General features: G+C 51.8%; 3 protein-coding genes across 3 annotated transcripts; 1 reads left to right on the forward strand and 2 right to left on the reverse strand.

Annotated features, from left to right (window-relative positions):
- Positions 1–196: 196 nt before the first annotated feature.
- FYV10 (GID complex subunit containing RING finger motif) lies at positions 197–1,833 on the reverse strand. The gene is made up of 2 exons (XM_066119384.1): positions 1,076–1,833; positions 197–1,016 (listed from the first exon to the last, which is right to left on the reverse strand). Exons 1-2 carry the CDS (start codon positions 1,628–1,630, stop codon positions 390–392), a joined length of 1,182 nt encoding a protein of 393 aa, XP_065975177.1. The 5' UTR covers positions 1,631–1,833; the 3' UTR covers positions 197–389.
- Positions 1,834–5,075: 3,242 nt separating this feature from the next.
- On the forward strand, positions 5,076–6,052 carry CBF1 (basic helix-loop-helix protein; the record flags this gene model as incomplete). Its single annotated transcript, XM_066119385.1, has 2 exons — positions 5,076–5,649; positions 5,715–6,052. The coding sequence occupies 2 exons, from the start codon at positions 5,076–5,078 to the stop codon at positions 6,050–6,052; spliced, it is 912 nt and encodes a 303-aa protein (XP_065975178.1).
- Positions 6,053–14,369: 8,317 nt separating this feature from the next.
- Positions 14,370–16,952, reverse strand: J3458_008780 (uncharacterized protein; the record flags this gene model as incomplete). The annotated part of the gene is made up of 5 exons (XM_066119386.1): positions 16,722–16,952; positions 16,305–16,654; positions 15,509–16,236; positions 15,215–15,445; positions 14,370–15,136 (listed from the first exon to the last, which is right to left on the reverse strand). The coding sequence occupies exons 3-5, from the start codon at positions 16,092–16,094 to the stop codon at positions 14,370–14,372; spliced, it is 1,584 nt and encodes a 527-aa protein (XP_065975179.1). The 5' UTR covers positions 16,095–16,236; positions 16,305–16,654; positions 16,722–16,952.
- Positions 16,953–19,907: the final 2,955 nt, after the last annotated feature.

Here is a 19,907-nt window from a genome sequence, read left to right on the forward strand (position 1 = left end):
AATAGCTGCATTCGTCAAGTCGGAGTTGTCTATTGCCAAGGAGACTGAGATGAGAGATGTGCCGGTTTGACTGGCCTATCGTCTAGCCGTAGTTTCCAAGCGATCATGTATTGTAGCGTCGTACGTACACAAAGGGTCTGGATGTCCCTTGGTACACCATTTTTTTTTTCTCAGCTAGTTGAGATGGAAAAACAGGGGTTTGTAGTCTTGAGTGCCATTCTGTGTTCTTGAAACGCTGTGACGTAAATGACAGGGTACACCATATAACATAAGCTCCGCTTGCCCTTGTACGCCAGAATAAAAAAAGTCATGATCCATGCCAACAGTTCCCTAGCATGTTACCCCTATGTAATGATGCAGTACCGATTCCAAGCCTCAAAAAAGGCCCCCTACGTAATGTACACCTTCTTCAACCCTTCAGCGGCAAACACCTCTCCAGTCTGGATATCCTTCACCAATGTGGGCGGTAGCCCCGCTTTCTTTGCTTGATCCTGCAACCTCTGTGATCCGTACACCCTTCCGTTCGGCAAGAGCATCAAATCGTGTTCCACGTGGCTCTTGGTATGATGCGCATAGGGTACATTTCTAGCGAGCTCGTTCAGCTCGGTTGAGCAAATGGGACACACGCCGTGGCCGAGGGTTGAGGTGCCTTCTCCCTGGTGCGAGGCCGATGAGTGACATGCGGGCGTTTTCAGGGCAGACAGGCCTGACGAGAGAGCGACGTGGAGGAGGGGAACGGACGGCAGAGTAAGGAGGCTGTTGTGCGCCGTGGTGAAGAGGTCTGCTAGCTCGGACCAGCGGGAGGGTTTGTAGAAGTCGGAGTAGGCGGATGATGAGTGGCCCCCTGGGGGGAAGGCGAGGAGGCCGCATGCCTGGGAGACCTCCTTGGGATACGTCTTCCAGTAGGGGATCAGGTACTTTTTGGCGTGGGTGATGGCTTCGAGGAGTTTGGGTTCGGATTGTGTGCGGATCAGTTCGATGTACTGCTGGAGGCGGAGCATGAATTCTAGTTTGCTCTGCGATGCATGTTAGCTTCCATAAAAGGGGGCATTGTAGGTTGTCGGCGTGGCCATACCTCCATCTTTCGCAGCTCCTTCTTGTTGTCGGTACACCAGGCCAGTGCTTCCGCGACGCTTCCACCTAGGAGCGCTTCTCGAATTCGACTCATGTTCACAAAGGTGTCGACATCGACTAGGTCTTGCATGTCTTTTTCTTCAGCTAGCTCGCTCGCGCTCTGGTTGAAGCCACGTCTTAGTAGGTAATCTGCTAGTAGGCGGTCCAGCCGTCGTCGACTCCACGCCTCGTACTTGACGTCGTCTACGCTGCGCATCGAGTATAGTTCGTCGAGGTGTGTGATGCGGGCGGCTGTTTGGTGGTGAAGTCGTGCCTCTTCTTCTGCGTACGTGGTGAGCTTCCGCTTGACTCCCCGCATTCGGGTGATCATGGTGTCAATGTTGCGGAGGACATCTTGCTGTGAGGCTCGGCCTGACACGGCAGCCGTCGCAGAGTCCTTGAGCAGGGTCTTGAGCGTGGATGTGTCCTTTTCGATTGTGAAGTGAGCAGAGCGAAAGTTCTTGCGGAGGAGTTCGTGCGGGAGGCGCAGGAGAGGTTGGTCCTGTTGTGCCGTCATGTGGTGTTAGCTGGTGGCTAGCCGCGTTCTCCAAGGGCTACGAACCAAGAGGAGGTGCTCATTATGTTTGAGCGTGGATTGCTCGTAGATGGCCATGATGGGGTCTGGGAGAGACTACTGCGGCGGATTCGAGATTTTCATTGATGAATCCAGGTTACAGAGCCCGGCGACAATAATGTCGAGGTCGAGTTTTGGACGATGATGTGATGAGGTCGACCGATAGGTAGATGTCGTATGCTTGTGGACCCAACAGGCTAGAAGCTCCTGCATCGGCTTAGGTGGCGAGCCGGAGGCTTACCCTGCATGGGACGGAAACTTTGGCAGCGAACCATTTTGAAGCTGCAACTCAAGAATACACACACTTTAATGCGGCCTTGTTTCCTTCGAACTGGTTTTCTTTCTTGGCATGTTTTCATTCCTGGCCTCTGATCGTGTAGTGGGTGGAATGCAAATGTAAAGACCTAGGTCAAGGAGTAGCCAATATGCATCGTTGGCTAGTCTTCCTGACGAACTCAGACATGAACTTAAACACTGATTATATTCTATTAAAACGTAGCATCAAAGACTAAAACTCCGAACCTGCATTAGCCGCTGCAGCCCGTAAAATCTATTTCCATCTGTAGAGTCACCGCACCTTGGCGGCATGGTATGGAGTGCTCCGTACTGTGTAGTGTTTGTTAACTTGACTGATGCCTGAATGCACCGATAGGCAGACTGATCGAGACGAAACCGGTGAATAAACCGGCAGATAAGGGATTCGATGCTGCTTACCAATAATACCATGAAAATAGTATACCTGCGTACGATACAAGCTGCACTATGATTCACCGGCTGGCACTCAACCAAGGCGGCCACACAACACCATCGTTTCTGTGTTACCATCGTTGAGACATGCATCCATCGCTTTGATAAAGTGTCATCCCTTTGAGTGCGGTAAGGTGCAGGTAACGCCTTCTACGGGGATAATATTCAATGCGGATTAAGAAATAAGCAGGTCCATGCGTACCCACTTATTTAAAAGTACCTAGGTATGTATTCCTTTCAACTAGTTCTTGGTACATTAAATAGTAGCGTTTTTTAGCCAAGATGCACGTATAAACACTTAGCAAGGGTGCTCTGGAGCAGATACAAAAGCTGCACCTTACCGCACTCAAAGGGATGGACAAACCATCGGATTGTAGCACACACGATGCCGGAAATAGCGTGGTTCACAGCGCGCTCTACCACCCGTCAAGTGATGTGCTGATAGCAACCTCCATCGGGTGGATCTTGAATGAGTTGGATCTCGAGCCGCGGCATCGACATTGACCTGTCCCTAGCTCGCCAAGCTTCACGATAGCTGAAAGGTGCAAGCCTCCAAGGCCGGACTGGGCGAGGGGGTTGCACGGATTGGGCATTGGGCAGTGCCGTGCCGTACCTGACAGGCAGCAAGATGGGAGGTCTATTGACATGGCTGCTTTCTTATTTGCCTGCCGCGTCAAAGACGAAAGACCAGCACGTCACGCTTACCCATTAGTGGCACGTGCAGTGGAAATTTGAGAGCCCAGCAAGCACACAAGAAATGGAATTACTATTGTATTTCTGTTTCTGTCCAGGAGTTCTGTCCAGGAGCGGGTTGTCCATGGCTGCCGTCCTGTGATGTGACCAAGTTGGACACAAGGTCAACAAACACTTGACAGCCGTGATTGCCCGTGACGGATGGTTGAGCTGGAGGAGGGGGTACCTCTTCTAGTGCGCGTCCTCGAGCAGCCAGGTATGGAACACAAGCGTAGACACAGGGCTTGGGTGCCAGGTCCAAGTACTCCATATCTGAGAATCCACTTGCCAAAGTAACAGGTGCCCTGAGAGCTTCCTGTCCTCCAAGGTTCAACGGGACGTTGCAAGCGGGCACGAGTAGCTCTTTCTTCTTCTGTCTAGTCGTTGCGAGCAGCCATGGCCCATTCGCCACGATTTCCTATTGGCTGCACAGTTCCTATTGTGTCAAATTATGTCACATGATTGGCTGACAGTTCTTATTGCCTGAGGCAGGCATGTCGAGCACTTGAGGCGAAGCGCCATCTGGCCGCCCTCCTATTTATCACTCAGCGTCTCCCGCTGCACGTGTTCCACATCCTTCTCCGCCGCGTGACCCAGCAAGTCGACCAGCCGCCCGCTCGCCCACCCACTTTAAGCAGCTCGCCAGACGAGTCAGAACGAGCGAACGAGCGAGCGACCCAAAGCACACCAGGCAGATCTGGACTCGAAGCACCACCCCGGCCGTGCCTTGCCTTGCCTTGCCTCGCCCTTCCTGAGCTGTCTCTGATCCTCTGGTCCCAGGCGCGACTTGCACAACCTGGTCCTACTTGAACTACCGCCCCTTGTAACTAGAAGCATAAGAATCTCGTCTTGGAGCTGTCGCTTCACCTAGAGTATTACCCCGTCGCGCGTTTCGGTTGTTCGCATTTTATTTTCCCCTGCCGCACGATTGCGCTTTGTGTCTGTGCAAACAAGTTGCGGTCGGCCGCGACTTACATTTTCGACGCCCGGTCGGCGCGATATCACGAGATTTTGACCCCAACACGTGAGTCGAAAAACCCGTGATCTGGCAGTCTCCAGAGCACATGATCTGCGAGGTATGTCTGTTCTATGCGCCTGTTCGTCCCTGTTCCCGAAGTCAATTTGATGGGTTTCTTGGTGTTTTTGATGGAAATCTTGGTCCTCTGAGTCGTTTTGACGAGGCAGAGACGTTGCGAGGGATTTCTACTCACTGTCGCCACCATCCCCCCTTTGCCATAAATTCCGTCTCACCGTCGCGCCAAAGCGTCTAGTGACGACTTACACGCATCGTGAGATGACGGAGATGCAGCTGGTAACCGCTGCGACGTATTGACAACCGTTCGACGATGTGCAACGATGCGGATCGTTGTCCCGTGTCGTCGCAACACATCGTCACTGCAGTTGTGAGGAACAGGAAGTTTGACTCCTTACCCATCACAATCTGAGGACCGTTCGTTGCGTAAGACTACATCTCATATGACACCCACCCTTCCTCTCAATCCATGCCGCGTTTGGCGTCATAACAGCAGCAAACGACATGGAAAATTCATTCCTGTGAAGCAAGCGCTTCATCCATCCATTTCTTTTTCTTCTTCTTCGGCACTCTTTGATCCGAACTGCCGCTGATTGTCCTTCGCCTCTCATCTCATCAAGAATTGAGACGGAACGAGGCGAAGGCTTGTTGTTGCCTATGTAATTGACAATAGGGATGGCCCAACTAATCACATCTCAAATTGAGCCGTCTGCCTCCCCGTCATGTTGAACGCCATGATGAATCTCTGCTTGATGAACACATGCTAATCTTTTCTTATGCGACAGTTGGAAGGCCCTTGACTTACACAGCCCGCAACGCTGAATACTCCAAGGGCCCAAGCCTTCAATCCACAACGTCGTCGGCCTTTTCGACAGCATGTCCGATCCCGTCGCTACTGAACAGCCTGATCTGTCCAGTCTCACCAGCTCTCCGGGCTCTAAGAGAAAGCGTGAACCGGACAGTCCCGGTTCCCAGCGTGCTAAGCGTGCTGCTCCTCCTGCAGCCATGACAGCCGAAACCGCTGCTTTCATCGAGAATGCCATTGAGGCAACCCACGCCGCTGCGGCAAATGGCGTGAACGTCGCCGACTTCAATGCCTTACAGCAGGCCGCGGCTGCTGATCACACCGATGCGTCTGATCCTTCGAATGCTACTAGCACGGCCCAGGCTGCACTTGGCATGTATCCTACTCTTCATGTTCCCCCTTCGACAGAGGAGCAGTTTGCGGCTCAGGCAGCCGCCGAGGGCGAACATAATCCCGATGCGGCATTCGATGCTGAAATTGCCCAGCAAGATATGATGGATCCCTCAGCAGTTACCCAACAACCGCCGGAAAACGGAGGTCAGCCTGCGGCTCATCGGTTTTCTACGTCATCGGCCACGTCGAACCCCAAACCTACTGTGGGCTCTGAGGAATGGCATAAGATGCGAAAAGACAATCACAAAGAAGGCAAGTGCTGCACCCTAGATGTTCCTGATCGTTCAAGCTAGGTCTCTGGCTAACCATTTTCAAAGTTGAACGGAGACGGCGCGAGACCATCAATGAAGGCATCAATGAGTTGGCCAAAATTGTTCCAGGTTGTGAGAAGAACAAAGGGTCAATCCTGCAGCGTGCAGTCAGCTTTATTTCACAACTCAAGGAAAACGAACAGCAGAATATTGAAAAGTGGACTCTGGAGAAGCTGCTCACTGAACAGGCCATTACTGAGCTGAGTGCTTCCAACGACAAGCTCAAGCAAGAATGCGAGCGGCTGTATAGAGAACTGGAAACTTGGAAGCGCGTGGCGCAGAATGCTGGCTTGGAGCCTCCTCAGCCAAAGGAGGAGCCTAATATGGGAGCATCATCAAGCTAGATGCCTGAAAACGAATCGCTTTCAATGCTGGCCTGGACGACACAACCAGAGCCAGACGGGGAATCCAACAAAGGAACTAGGTTGGAGGGAGCTGAGGAAGAAGCATCTTTATCTATGGCTAACATGGTCTCTCCGCAGCTCAAGGAGGAGCCTAGCCCATAAGCAATATTGAGTCACGAAACAAAGAAAGCAGCCAGTCTAGTGGTGTCTAGCGCAAAGCAATCCCAGCCTGAGGAGAAGACGAATGACACAGGGACAAGGGGAACCGAACAAAGAAGACGGCTACTGATGTCTAGTGTAAAATCTCTGGACTTGAGATCAGAGTCAACTATAGGAACACCTCAGAGGAAATCTTCCCCCCTCGCAGCTTGCACAGAAGGTCTAGACTCTGAGCAGTTGTCTAGTAGAAGAAACAAGACTCAAATTAAAAAACTTGGGACACAAACAGCGGCATCGATACTCCCCGGATGGAGTTTTCTCCGCCCATGAGGGGACCGAATGGTATTGTATCAACGCCGGGTCAGGCAATCCCGGAAGAAGCACTGTTGCAGATGTGTGCCGTGGGTCATTGATGTTTGAATGTTGAGTCGACAGGCGTTGGAGCGTTGCTTGCGCTATGGCAGTTGGCCTGGCATGGCTACTGCCTTTGATATATCTGCGCAGCGTGTTTTTTTTTATAGTTGTGTTGTGTTTGTTCCACTCTTTCACAGAGATTAATATGGCTTCTCGGACTGGTATCAATACAACTTGGCTGATGCATATGTTCTCCAGTCTCCAGTAGTAGTCTTGTGTGCCGTGAATAGTTTGATTCCTGAAATGGCTCCATTCGGGGCGAGCACCTCGTGGCATAGGCTTGGTGCAAGCATCTCGAAATCAGGCCGACCTGTCTTGTTTTGCAATGGCTGCTAATGTTTGCTTCCCATTTCGTTGGACGACTGAGTACCAAAGTGCCCGTACGTCTCGTGGCTGGCGACGGCTCTCTCGCAATGCACATTCAGACAAAAAATCAGGCCTGGGCAACAACGGTGATGTGAACTGACAATGAGCAGAGCAACAGGCCTCCTCAGCGTTCCCCGCAGTCTATTCAAGCCGAGTCAGCGGCAAGTATGCGTTTTTGCCATACCGTCTTCGTAGAGTTGAACGATGTTATGCGACGATTGGGGCGGCAACCGCAACAACAGGAACGATTTCCCTAGATTTTGAGAATTCGCTTCTCCGAGCGAGGTCTGATACCAAGCCTTCAAGCTCTAGGCTGTCTCCGCAACACGTAGTGAAATACCGCTTGATGGCGTCCCACCAAAACCGCGGCAAAGTAGCCCATTGCTTAGTTTTCGGAAGAACAGGCGTGCCATTCACAGACCAGCCTACGTCCAAGTTTCCTCGGTCGACTCTTGCGGCGGACCCTGGACACAATTGTACTATTTGCTGTCGCTTTTGGTGTCTTTGCATGTGAAGCCGCGCCGGGCGAGGAGCGAACGTGCTCGTGTCCGCGGGCAGAATGGTGCCGATGTGAGTCTTTCCAGATTCAGGACGTTGCCGCCAAGAAGCTCGTTGGCGGCTTGGAATGGCGGCTCTCTTCCGTGGACTGCTGTTCTGTATGCTTGTTTACGTACTCTCCAGCGGGGTGTTGACTACAGACACGAGATAATTTCGTGATGATACAGCCACGCGCGACTAAGCTTTGGAGGAGATGGTCGGATTGGGCTTTATTTTCGGCCCTTGGTCGCAAGCACAATGTGTTTTTTTTTGGGGTTCCACGCTTCGAGTGTAATCTAATCAACGAGTTGAAAGATGCAAGGACAGAATAGTTGGTGCAAATGGTGACTTGACCTGCACTTGTGCCGCGAGGAATTCAGCAGGTGAACAGGAGAAGTTCAATCCCGACGGGGCCTCGTTCATTTTATGAGGGTAGATGGAATGATGCGGTGTCGATCAGAGAAGGCGCAGACTACTTGTAATGGATGCGTTGAGTCTGTGAGGATGTCGGTGGTGGTTGTCTCTTTTTTTCACAGGCTCCTTTCTATGGCGGCGGTGCAATCCTGACCGTCTTTCAAATTCTGTAACAGGCAATATGATACAATGGTTCCGAAAGGCACAAGGACAACGGGTAGATGCAGACTTGGAGTGGAAAGACTCACCGCAAACAGCAACTTTCACTTAACAATTGCAAGTTGGAGAGTTTGTATGAAATATGCGAGTTGCTTGGCTTGGATACTTGATGTGTAAATTCGAGCGTGGTCTTGGCAAAACGACATATTGGAGTACATTTCATCTTTTCTAATTCCGAGCAATGTCTGTTTGGAGAGGATATAGTGTATACGCGCACGAGTATTCCGCACTTGACACGAGCTGGGGAGACTTGAACGAATGTAAATTACAACTCGGAGTTTGATTTCCGTATTATGAGATGTCGACACTACTTGCTATAATCGTTGCTCGGGGGGAGCGTTCTGTGTACTTGGAGGAGGCCAGACTGATGGTGGTGACGGCGACGACGAACAATAGTGGCTTGCGAGTTTTGAGTTTCGAGATTGGACTCGATACGGCGGAATACAGCACCGGTCTTGTACAATTTGTCAGTATTTATGACCATTCACTTTCTATTTGGGCATCACATAACGGAGGATAACAGTGACAGGGCGCGTGGCCTGACAAACCAAGGACGTAACTTCAAGCCTTCACTGCCCGTCCTAATCGTAGGGTTCTCACCATCTTGTCCATTCTGAAACGAGATGCTACGCATTACACTTGGAAAGAGTGTGCCACGTTCGACAATGTTCCCAGGGTAGTAGTCACGGAGGAAGCATGCACCAGGACGGGGATCGACAGTCATGTTTGATAGTCGACAAAGCGTCCTGTGTCAAAAAGCCCGCCAATGCCAGAAAACACAGCCGGCATCGCGCCTTGCAAGTATTCAGCAGGGCCGGGGATGAAGATGACGGCATGCGCATTCCAGCCTCCTCCCAGAGTTCCACAAGAATGCTCCATGCCCAAGGATCGGCACAGATGTCCCCGTCTGCGAGGCAATTGCCCCGACTCCCCGGCGTTGCGCGCCCCCCCCCCCCTCCGTTCCGACATGTACGGACGCGGCATCGTCTCAGATGAAAGACAAGTGTCGTAGATGAGACTTTGGGTCTTTACTCGGTACACTCGCAAATCAACCACCATGTACTCCGTATCACGTATCATATATGACGAGAGGCGCCTGCCAGCAAGGAGGGCACATGTCGTGCGCGGCGACACGCCACGAATCCCGGGTGCCCGTTCCCTCGGGAACTCGATTAGCAACTCTCTGGGACTAAGGGTTCATGCACTCTGCAGCTTTTGGAATGTCCATTTTGGTGTTTTTGAAGATTGGCGGCTCCCCCCTCGGCGCCGCCTCAGATCCCGCGGTCTTTGTAGCGTCAGCCAGGATCCGTGCAACGGGCCTCGGCAGATGGGATGCCCGGCCAAGAATCCAAAGTCGAGCTGTGGCGGGATTAGCTCCGCCCGTGGCGGAAGGCGGGCAAACCCAAATGGTAGCCTAAATCTAATCTGACATGGAGACGAAGAGATGGGATGTGCCGCAGCTGCGGCGTGAAGCTCTGTCACATTTTCCCTCTTTGGCAAAAAAAACCGCGGCTAGTACCTCTCCCCGTTTTCGGCAAAACCTTGGACTTTGTCCGAGACTCCGAGTTGATGCTCGATGTTGCTATAGCTTGTTTCCCTGCCAATCACGTCTCTGGGCGGATTTGAGAGCTGAATGATTCGTGACACTATTGACTAGCTCGGGTTGCCATTTTATCCAGGACTCTTTCCGGCCAATCAACTCGCAAGCTCGTCACCTATTCGTTGACGCGCGCTAGTGGTCCACGGTTGGACTTTAGCCGGAGAAGGAGCGAGTTGGTTTCCGTTGCTCACAACGGCGCCAACTCTTGCCGACTCGGGGCGCTTGTCTTCTCACTTGGCATGTGAATGAAATGGCATTACAACTCTGTGTCACGACTATTGCTTAGTGCCAGCGGCCGTGCGGTCGTCGCAAAACCTGGCCGCCCAGGCAGACGCCTCGTCGTATAGGAATAGTGTACTATTTGGCAACCGTTGTTGTCCAATCGCAAGGTGCACAGTGAGGTGTATGGAGTATATTACATACAAGCAATCTTCTCATGTGGCCCTCATGATCCCTTTAGGCAAAAAAAAACAAAAACAAAAAAACAACGACTAGCCAAACTCAATCGGAGGTCGACCCAAGGCGCGATGGATAGTTACACTGACGATACGTGCCAAGAACAGTCCCGCGCTCCCGCAGTTTGAAATCGTTTCTGTGGATCGACGGGGGAAAAGGGGACGCATGTCACATACCGTGGAGGACCGTGAAGCCCGGTTACATTTTTTCTCCCGTGCTTGCTTTGGGACCTCTTGTGAGACGGTGACGCACAAGTATATACATGGGGCGCGACTCATGCCACGGCAAACTGCTGGCGACTACGTTGCCCTGTCGCACGGCATTTGCTGCCGAATTGCGCAAGCGGCAGAGCACGACTGCATTTCTGTACTCCGTACATGCTCGGCAGATGGTCTACACTGTACAGAGTCGTCGGCCTGGCAGCGAGAGCCATGTGTGTCACTGGCGCCGCTCTATAGGCGCGGATCCTGTCCGGCCACGCTACACAGCAGGACAAGCTTTGATGCCGGTCGTATGGCAAATGCAGCAGGACTCGAGCATGTCGGTCGCACGTACCACGCGGATTGTACGTGCGGTTGGGTTGCAGGCCGGAGGGGGGTGTGTGTGGCATTGGTCTGTTGGAGGGACGAGATGAATGTAGGTACACGACAAAGAAGACGAGCATCTCTTGGCGCATCACGGCGTCTGAGCATGTCTGTCTGCCCTGCATGGGCGGAACCAAACCGCCCCCAGCGACTCGGTACGAATAACTAAGTCGTCATGGTCGTTGTCCTTGTCCTTCCAAAAGGAAAGTCAAGTCCAGCCTTGCCACCGCACAGACTTGGCAACGTCAACCATGATATATATGTGCTCAGGGGTGGGCCAGAAAGGTTTCCGGCCGACAAGAAGCAGAATCTCGATGCTCCATCCTTGAACCTTGCCCTCGAAATCCCCGGGGGGGCAGGGGAGGCCAATGGAGATGCACCAACGAACGTGCTTCTCTGTTGGGAGAGCAGCGGACTTTGGTTCCGGCCAGAAACACGTTGCTCCCAGGGTTCACCATTGAAACCGGACCTTTGTTTGCCTTGTTGGGTCATCGCCCTGTATCGAGGCGAGAGAAGCCCTGTCCCTCCAAAGACACACAGTGTAGGTAATTTCAAATGTTCATGGGCAGTTTTCCAGGTCCAGAAAAGCTTCTGCGCAGCCCGTGGCAAATCACTGCCCTGCGTCAACACCATGCGTCTATCAAGACGCCCCCTCGCCACACTGTCTCACCATTTTGTCCTTTGGTCCTTTATACGTGCTCCGTATCCGGCCAAAAAGCAAAAACACTCCTTAATTAACCCCCCAGCCAAAAAGATTTACAAAAAAAAGCTCCCAAGCTGCGCAGCAAATCCCCCCCCCCTTTCCCCCGAATGCGCCTCCCTACGTCTCCCCAATCGAATCCCAATGCCCTATCGGCCAACCAAGCAAAGCTGCAGGTTTGCAGAGTTTCAGACCGCAGGCGGACCATCTGCGAGGCCCTCGCCGCCGCTGGGCTTCGCAACGGCCGAGCATGTCGAGGAATCAGCCGCTCAGCCTGCACATTGTCCGCGCGCCGCGCCCGTGCCAGAAGGGCGATCCTGCGGCGGCTGTCGCGGGGATCCGGGGTTCTCCTCTCCCTCATTTTATTTAGCGCTCCCGGGTCGTTGTTTTGTTCGTCGTCGGACAACGCCAGAGTCCGTACTCCGTGCAAGGCCGACTGCTGTCACGAACTGGGTCCTTTGGGCCTCTAGCCGTGTCAGGTTTCTGCCGTTGACCAATCTTTGACCCGACAAGGAAGGCTGGCAGGGCTTGTTTTGTGCATTCTTCTTGGTAATGTATGTACTTGCCCGAGGTAGTTGTAGATTATATGCTCCGTACTCCCAATACGCGTATCAGTACCTGGAGCTGGTTCTGCTGCAATAAACGCATGTACATGAATCATATCCGGATCGTCGCGGTGCTTTCTCATCCACGCTGCCGTTGTCCGTACTCCGTAGTATACTTGGGACCGTATAGACGCTGAGGCCGCGGCTTGTTCATTGTCGTTTCGGACTCTGCTCCGCCTCGACCAACATGTGCATTTTCCCACCGGTGACACGTCAATGAGCACGTTGGCCCATGGGACGTGTAGAATGGAAAGACTTGGCTATTGCTTGTCGTTGCTGAGATGGTAGTGGTGGACCACAATCTTCCTCCTTCGATTTCCATGTTTCTCTCCCTGCACACTTTATTACCCGGTCCTACTCCGTGTTTGGATGAACGAGGATAACTCGCACAGCATCGCCTTGCTGTCATTGTACGTGCCCTGTGTGTCTGATCCGTCTGAAATCTCACCTTGTACAGCGGTGCGGTATATATTGTATATTGTATACTGCCTTGCTTTGCCGCCTTGTCCTCACTCGCTCGCTCGCTCCCGGAGTCACGCCCCCTGAAGCCATCATCACAGGAAATCACAGAATTTCGGCCTTGCTCTGCAGTAACAGCGTCAGTGCTCACCATTAAGTCCTATCCCAGTCTCGTTCTTCCGCCACTCTCGCCAACGCCCGAACAGCTCGGCTTGGTCCGAGCCAACCCGGACCCTCGTGCTGACTGGTCGGGAAACGGAAAGGTGCATCATTGTCTCATCTCATCTCTTCTCGTGGTATAAATACGGAGCACTGTATATTCGCCTTCGTCCTTCATCCTTCACCTTCAGCTCGGCTCATCCGAAAGTCATCCAAGTCTCGCGCCTCTGGTCCGAGACTCTCTGCCTTGGGACACGCCTGTGCCATCCCAACCCTGATTAACCCCCCCCCATCCCCCCCCCGCCGTATAGGTCTTGTTGACTTCACAGCTTCCAATCTAGTTGTATTTGCACACCCCTTTGTTTCCCAAGGGTCTCCCAAGGTATCGCGCTAAGCTCCAAGTCCCGGTGCGCCTCAAGTAAACATAAAACAGTAGGACGTTCAGTCGTAATAGCGTAAGAAATGCCCGCAAGAAACAAAAAAAAAAAAAACACTTCAACCCCAATAACACCGTACCACATATATGCAACAGTAAAAGACAATGAACAAAAAAGGGGGTAATGTACCTCAAGTTCCAACTGAGGACCATACAATGTTCAAGTCAGGGCTATGCACAGGCCCATGAAATGTATTGGAACTGCATTCTGTCTTGGAACCATAGAAACCATGGCAATCAGTTCCTGGCGACGGAGCATCATCAAAGTCGCGCCTCGTACACGTACTCGCCAGGCACTTGCCCTTTGTTGGCCTCTATCCAGACATTTGATAGCTGTAAGAAACGCTTACAATCTTCTCCAACAACAAACGCCACGAGTCGTAGACGCAAAGGAATCAAACACGATTGCTAAACACGCTGCGCCGGAGAAGGAACCGCCTGATGCGCTAAACAGACTGCCACGTCCTTCCGTCTTCGGAACGGATGCTATTGGCAACTAGCTTCGCCGCCCTTTTCTCCTCGTGCCAAGTCATCAAGGCGAAACCAACAGGTAAATCATTACCGTGTAGCAAACGTGTCTGAGCCCAATATCCATCCGAAACAGAGTCATGTATCCATTTAAACGCCATAGTCGAAGACAACAAAGACGCCAATTGCGCTGCTGTGGATTCTCTTCTTCCCAGGAAGTAAAAATAAAATTGTGCAATATTCAAAATTAAAACCAAATGATCAAAATGCCTACCGCCAATCGCTTTTCTTTTGGTATATCACAGCCCCGCCCGTATCAACACACCGTACCCAATCGAAGGCATTAGAACATTTGCTGTCAAACCACGTTGCTCCAGTAACAAAGATCCATATTCCTCGAAAAGCGCCGGGCAATATCCTGAGGTAGGCCTTGCTCACCAAGGGATAATGGGAGTGGTAGTAAGCAATCCTCTGGCTTGAAACATGCCGGCCCAACCCTCTCTCTCCCCGGTCCACGTACTAGATGGGCTGCTTTATGCAATAGTAGTACTTCCCCTGCAAAATTATCTTGCTTGGGGTGGGGTGCAATTGCTGTAGTAGGATGCCTAATAAAAGGGAAATCGCTTCATGATTGCGCTCAACGAAACTCTTTTTGTCACATCTTGTTTTATTGTGTTCGTCGTAGTGTATATGCCTGGTGTCTTTGACGTAGTGGTATGAAGCTGCCATCTCTTGCTCCTGTTATTGCATTTGGTTTCTGGCAACACCGTCTACCACTTGGGTGATGACTCGTAGCCCGCTTCTGCTGTCGTTGGGAACATAGTACCCTTGGGATTGATTAACCGGGGCATGAGGCATATCTCCTGTCCGGAAGATCGGAGGCCCATTTGCCTCATACTCTGGCCGTGGAGATCCTTCAAACGTGCCCCCCATAAATGGCGTACTGGCATTCATGGGAACTCCCTGGCCTATAAAGGGGGGTTGCTGAGGATTGCCCTGAGTAGGGGTGTATGCATACATTGATGATTGCCCTGGCCCAGTTGACCCAGGTTGTTGCCATTGCTGAGCATACATGTTGCTACCTCCTGGGCTAGCGTACTCGCTGAATACTGAGGGGCGTCGGCTGGTATCGTGGGGACTGGTTACCATGTCCAAGCCCAAGGGCCCGCTAGGGGCAGTGACTGAGGTTTGATCTGTGACCGTGATGCCGTTGCTGTCCACGAAGGTGTGTGGCTGAGACGATATGTCTGCGGGTAACATGCTGGGATTGAAGGAATGTCCTCGGACGGGTAGCTCACCGATGAACGGGCCATGACCACCGTGCAATGTTTGTGCTGAGCCAGGACCAGTCGTTGGCGTTGGGATCACGCAGTGATGCTGCGTGTTGACCTTGGGACGTTGCAATTCATGATCCTCCTCATCCTTGGGAAAAATTCCGTCCTCGTTCTCGGAGGCATAGTTCTCAGGAAGCTTATCTTCCGCCATCACATAGACTTCAGTGGATCCGTCTAGTGCATCATGTTAATGCTCAATATCATGACAACTAGAACTGTTCATAGCGCTATGGGTACTGTTAATGGACTTACCAATCTCGCCGTTCTTGAAACGTTCTTCTTGCCTGGCCATCTTGAAAATCTCACTTAAATACGGTCGTTTCTTGGCGTTTGTGTCATTGTCCATGAAGAACGAGGATAGGGCTTCATAAGTTGTTTCTTCTAGCTTCTTCACATTGAGGCCAAGTTTCTGTATATCGTTGTGCTGTTTGCTGTTGGGCTCAATCACAAGCCTCAATATATGAGCCAGTAGATGGACTCGTTCTATAGCCATGTGAGCTTTTCATGAACTTCGCCTCGCTGGTCGAGGACAAAGTAAAAACACACCTCGTTTATATAAATGATCTGGTTCCTTGTGCCTGACCTTGTCGTCGTTTGTAGGGCCCCATGGCTTTGGCCACCAATCTGGAGCCTTTTCGTCACTGCCCGTATATGGATGTGTTGATTGTTTCTTGGGCTCTACAGCCTTAACCCATGCCTTGGCTATCAACTTGCACGCAGTCTGCTGACAGTTCTTGAAACGTTGTTCGTAGAAGTTCCATACTGCATCGCCATCACCAACTTTGATGCCTTTTCGAGATGACACCGTCATCGGCACATCGTCGTCTTCGTTGATTGGGTGGCGGGGTCGAGGTCGTTTGCGTCCAGATCGAGTAGGGCCTTCCCAATCATCAAAAATAGAGCTGCGACGTCGATCCGAGGGTCGCATACGCCCAAAACTACTACTTCTGCTAAAAGAGGCATCCTCGAATGGCAGTCCATCATCCAATATGGGATCAGCGCCTACAGAAACAGAGTGGTGTATGATCAGCATCAAACCAGTGTAGCGCATCCCCCAACTTTTGCCGGGTTGCATATGTTTCGATCTTACCAGAATCAACTCGAGCCATGACCTGCTGAAATTTGCCAACATCAAAAAACTGGCGAATCGTGATGTCGTGCAGCTTCTGAGATGGACTGAGAAAGGTCATCGGCTTTCCATCTTCACTCATAACGGCAACGAAGTACTGCTTTCCAGCAATCCCACAATGTGAACGGAGCGCCTCGGGGATTTCCTGTACGGGTTCAAGTCGTCATGTTAGTTCTGTTCACGACTCCAAGGAATATTCTACACGGGCCTCACCATTGGGGGGTGGCGACGGTGCAAGTCATACGCCTCTTGATAGCGACTGTCCCCTGGATCGACGCCGTAGCGATCTTGGGGGAAAGAATCAGGTCGTTGTACTGCATCGGTAACATATCTCTCCTGCGAGAATGAGGCGTGCCTTGTGGTGGGAGGAAAACATTGCTGGAACGACGGCTGGCGTGGGAACTCGTCCCGCGGGAAGGGTCGAACCATTGTTGGGTAGTGAATAGAAGTCAGGCAGGACTACTTGAGCCGTCAATAAAACTGAGCATTCGTCACAACACAACAAATCAGTCAGCCCTGGCACGTCAGCGATAAACCAGAGGAGTAACTGGTAAATAGCTAATCTACGTTAAGGAGTCAGCGGCGCGACGATGAATGTAGTTACGACACGTCGAACAGTGTTCGCCTTACATGTTTGGTGCAACAAGGACAGAGAACAATCCGGGGCGCGAGGGATGGTTGTCAATTGTATCCCGAAACCGACAAGAAGTTCGAAGAGCTTAGTGTCTTTGAAAATTCACAATAATTGGACGGGGTACTGGCAGACCCATTTATCGCATGTCGTGCAAATGTTGGCTTGATGTTCGGGTCCTAAGCTCAATGTGATTGAAGTATTTGTCGTGTCGACGACCAAGGATGCCAGTCGTGTTCAGTAAATGTCGTGTAACATTTGACAACATTTGACAAGAATTAACTCGAAACGAATGCCAGTGAGAGTACCAAAGAAGCTGGCAGTATTGAGTGTTGGATGGGTCGTTGTTCTGTCTGGGCAATGCTGGGTGAAGACAATTTTGATCGTGGCTAATACCACAGAGTCTGTTGTCTGAAAACAACTATTGTCTCGAGTTATAGAACGACTGCCTCGCTCGAATATGACGGCTTCAATATTTCATGGTCGTTTGAAACCTGGCGATGTAGAGGGACCTGGAGGTTGCGTCTGGGTATGATCCTCAGTCTGATCAGAAATGGCGACTTGTCCGAAGAGCGGCACTCTAGGCGTGATCCGGATGATCAGAAAGACTCGTATAAGACAATCTTTGCCGTTTGTGTGAACAAAGCCTGTAGAACAAATGGCAGCAAGGGTTTCGAATTGAGTAGTCGGTGTGAGCTGACCTGCAGGTCGGGGTTCACGATGTCGATGCAGTCACTATCACAATCTGAGGCTCTATGTGGCGCAGATAGGAAGGAGTTCCAAGAGCTCCTTGTGTTTAGATAGAACGCTCGTGAGAAAGAGGTAGCCCTCGGCCAAGTGACAAAAGCTCCGTACGTAGTTGATGTGACATGAATATCCAGGTCGTTTGATAAGGACTTGTGGTTGGCGGATCCTGCTTGTTGAATGTGAGGACCAGGTAAACAGAGCAGTACGGGCTCGACCAAGACGGTTAAGTGAAATAAGTAAGAAAGGGAGAGGAAAGAGAGTCGAGCAAAGCTTGGGTGGAATGGCTGATAATGAGATGGGTGGCAGAAGGGTGGGTTAGCACCGGAGAGCCGGTATTCGTACAATTTGGGTTGGTTCTGAGCTGGGAGTGTGCAATGAATAATGATGAGACCCCCCGCACTGGAAAATGTCTCTGCTCTCCTACTCACAAGCAACTCTGACTGACATTTTCCGTCACAATGCCTCGGTCAAGGCCAACTACGGACAACTTGGGAGCGAGGAGGTCCGCCACTGGTGGGCAAGGAGCTAGATGTTTTCCGCAACAAGCTCAGCAAAGAATTCGATATGGCAGAGGAATACGGAGTAAGTTGGGGAGAAATTCGGAGGGAGAACGATAGAGTGAAGCAGTGGCACCGACCAACCCTTGTGCGTTCAATATAGCTAAACCGGGGGGGGGACAGCTGGAGGGTAGCCAACTGGTACACGACACCTAGAGCTGGAACGATCTTTCTTCGTTCTGAACAACTAGCCTGGCAAGCTAGGGAAAGAGAATGAGAGTGGGTGGCACCCTTGGGTTGTGATCACGGCTAGGGCCAATAACGTACTCAAAGTATGATGGGTGCCAGGTTCCCACAGGTAGCGAACCCCTGTTATGCTGGCCTGGTGGAGGTGCTGAGAGCGAATACATGTCCAGTACTGTGCTTCATACGGAGTACAGAGCACAGTGAAGTGTACTCCGTACCCCGTATACATCATGTATGTATTACGGTCCTGGCACAGACAAGGAGAGCCACCTTGAACAGGGCTACTTCCACAGGACCGGAAAACAGGAGTGAGCTCTGAATGGCGCAAGCTTGACCAGCATCCAGTAACGGCATCTGAACGGCATCGCACCGCACCGCCAAGGTCTGTGTACTATAGCTCAGGGAGGTGGTGTGGTGCGGGACGAGCCAGTCGAGAGAAGCATTCCTTTGGGGTGTAGGGCGAGGGGAGGACGGACACCTGGACAGGGTATGCGGCAAGGACCCTGTCAACAGCCCTGGCCACATCTGTCTAAGACGCTTAAGCCTACCTAGGAATGGAGGAGAGGATGGGGCGAGGGTGCAGCACCGCGAAGGCGGAGGGGGTGCGGTAAGACAAGCGCCTCGGGAGAGCTGGAGCTGGAGCTGGAGCTGCTTGGAGATCCATCTGTTTTGGGAGCAACGGCTAGCGGACATGGGGACAAGGCGCGCATTGCGAAAGGGACGACCAAGACGACGTCGAGTGGCGTGGGTGGCTTCCTGTTGGCGTCCTGCTGGCGAGAGGCGGCAAGCGGCCGCAACGCCCGTCGATGGAAGAATTGGCCAGTGATATTCCATGCTGATAAAGACTGTTGGTGCTCCTTACGACTTACAATACGGAGTACACCCTGCCATCATTAAGAAGTCTCGAATGGCGATGGTCCCGTATACATTTGATCCCGACTTGCCAATGCCAACTGCCGGCGACCACCGGCAGCACCAACATCAACGGCAAATGTCCAGATAAATGCAACTTGGTGGAGGGCCTTTCCGTGCGGGATAGTTATGCCATGAACAACACATTTGTGGGAAATACAACTGTCTCTTGAGCGAGCGAGGGCGAAGAATGTCCAGCCGGTTGACCATAACGTGGACTTGGACTATTCGCTGTGTATGTAATTGGCAGTGATGCTCTTTGGGCTCGGAGTCGAATCATGTACAGATTTCACTGAGCAGTTGTTTCCGCGTTTGATAAGAGACGCCAAACCAGGCCTGAAGAAAAGGCAGTTGACGACCAAGCGTCGGATGCTAATGTCCAGGGACCATTTATGTAATGTGATGGGGCAATTCCCACAGTGAGATCGAAGCAGACGGTTCTGAGAGGACTACCGAGTCTACACGATGTGTAGACAGAGTTGTATTCACGAGTACAGCCAATGAATAGATGATGTCAACTGATCCCCAGAGTAGCTCGCATTGATACTAGGTTTCGAACAGAATACTTCTGCGTTGTCAGATGGTTGTGATTGTGATGATGGCCGCATACCGAGGGCGGCATACCAAATGATGACGAATATACGGAGTACTCTGCAGTCTCTCCAAGAGTACCATGAGGAGCCTCTTCGATATGCGCATGGGCCAAATAGGTGCCGGCAATATTAAGCGTTTTGGGTTCAGGCAAGCAAGACCGAAACGGACCAACAAGTATATATCAGGCAG

Source organism: Metarhizium acridum, assembly GCF_019434415.1.
Source record: "Metarhizium acridum strain ARSEF 324 chromosome Unknown scaffold_141, whole genome shotgun sequence".
Classification (NCBI taxonomy): Eukaryota; Fungi; Ascomycota; class Sordariomycetes; order Hypocreales; family Clavicipitaceae; genus Metarhizium; species Metarhizium acridum.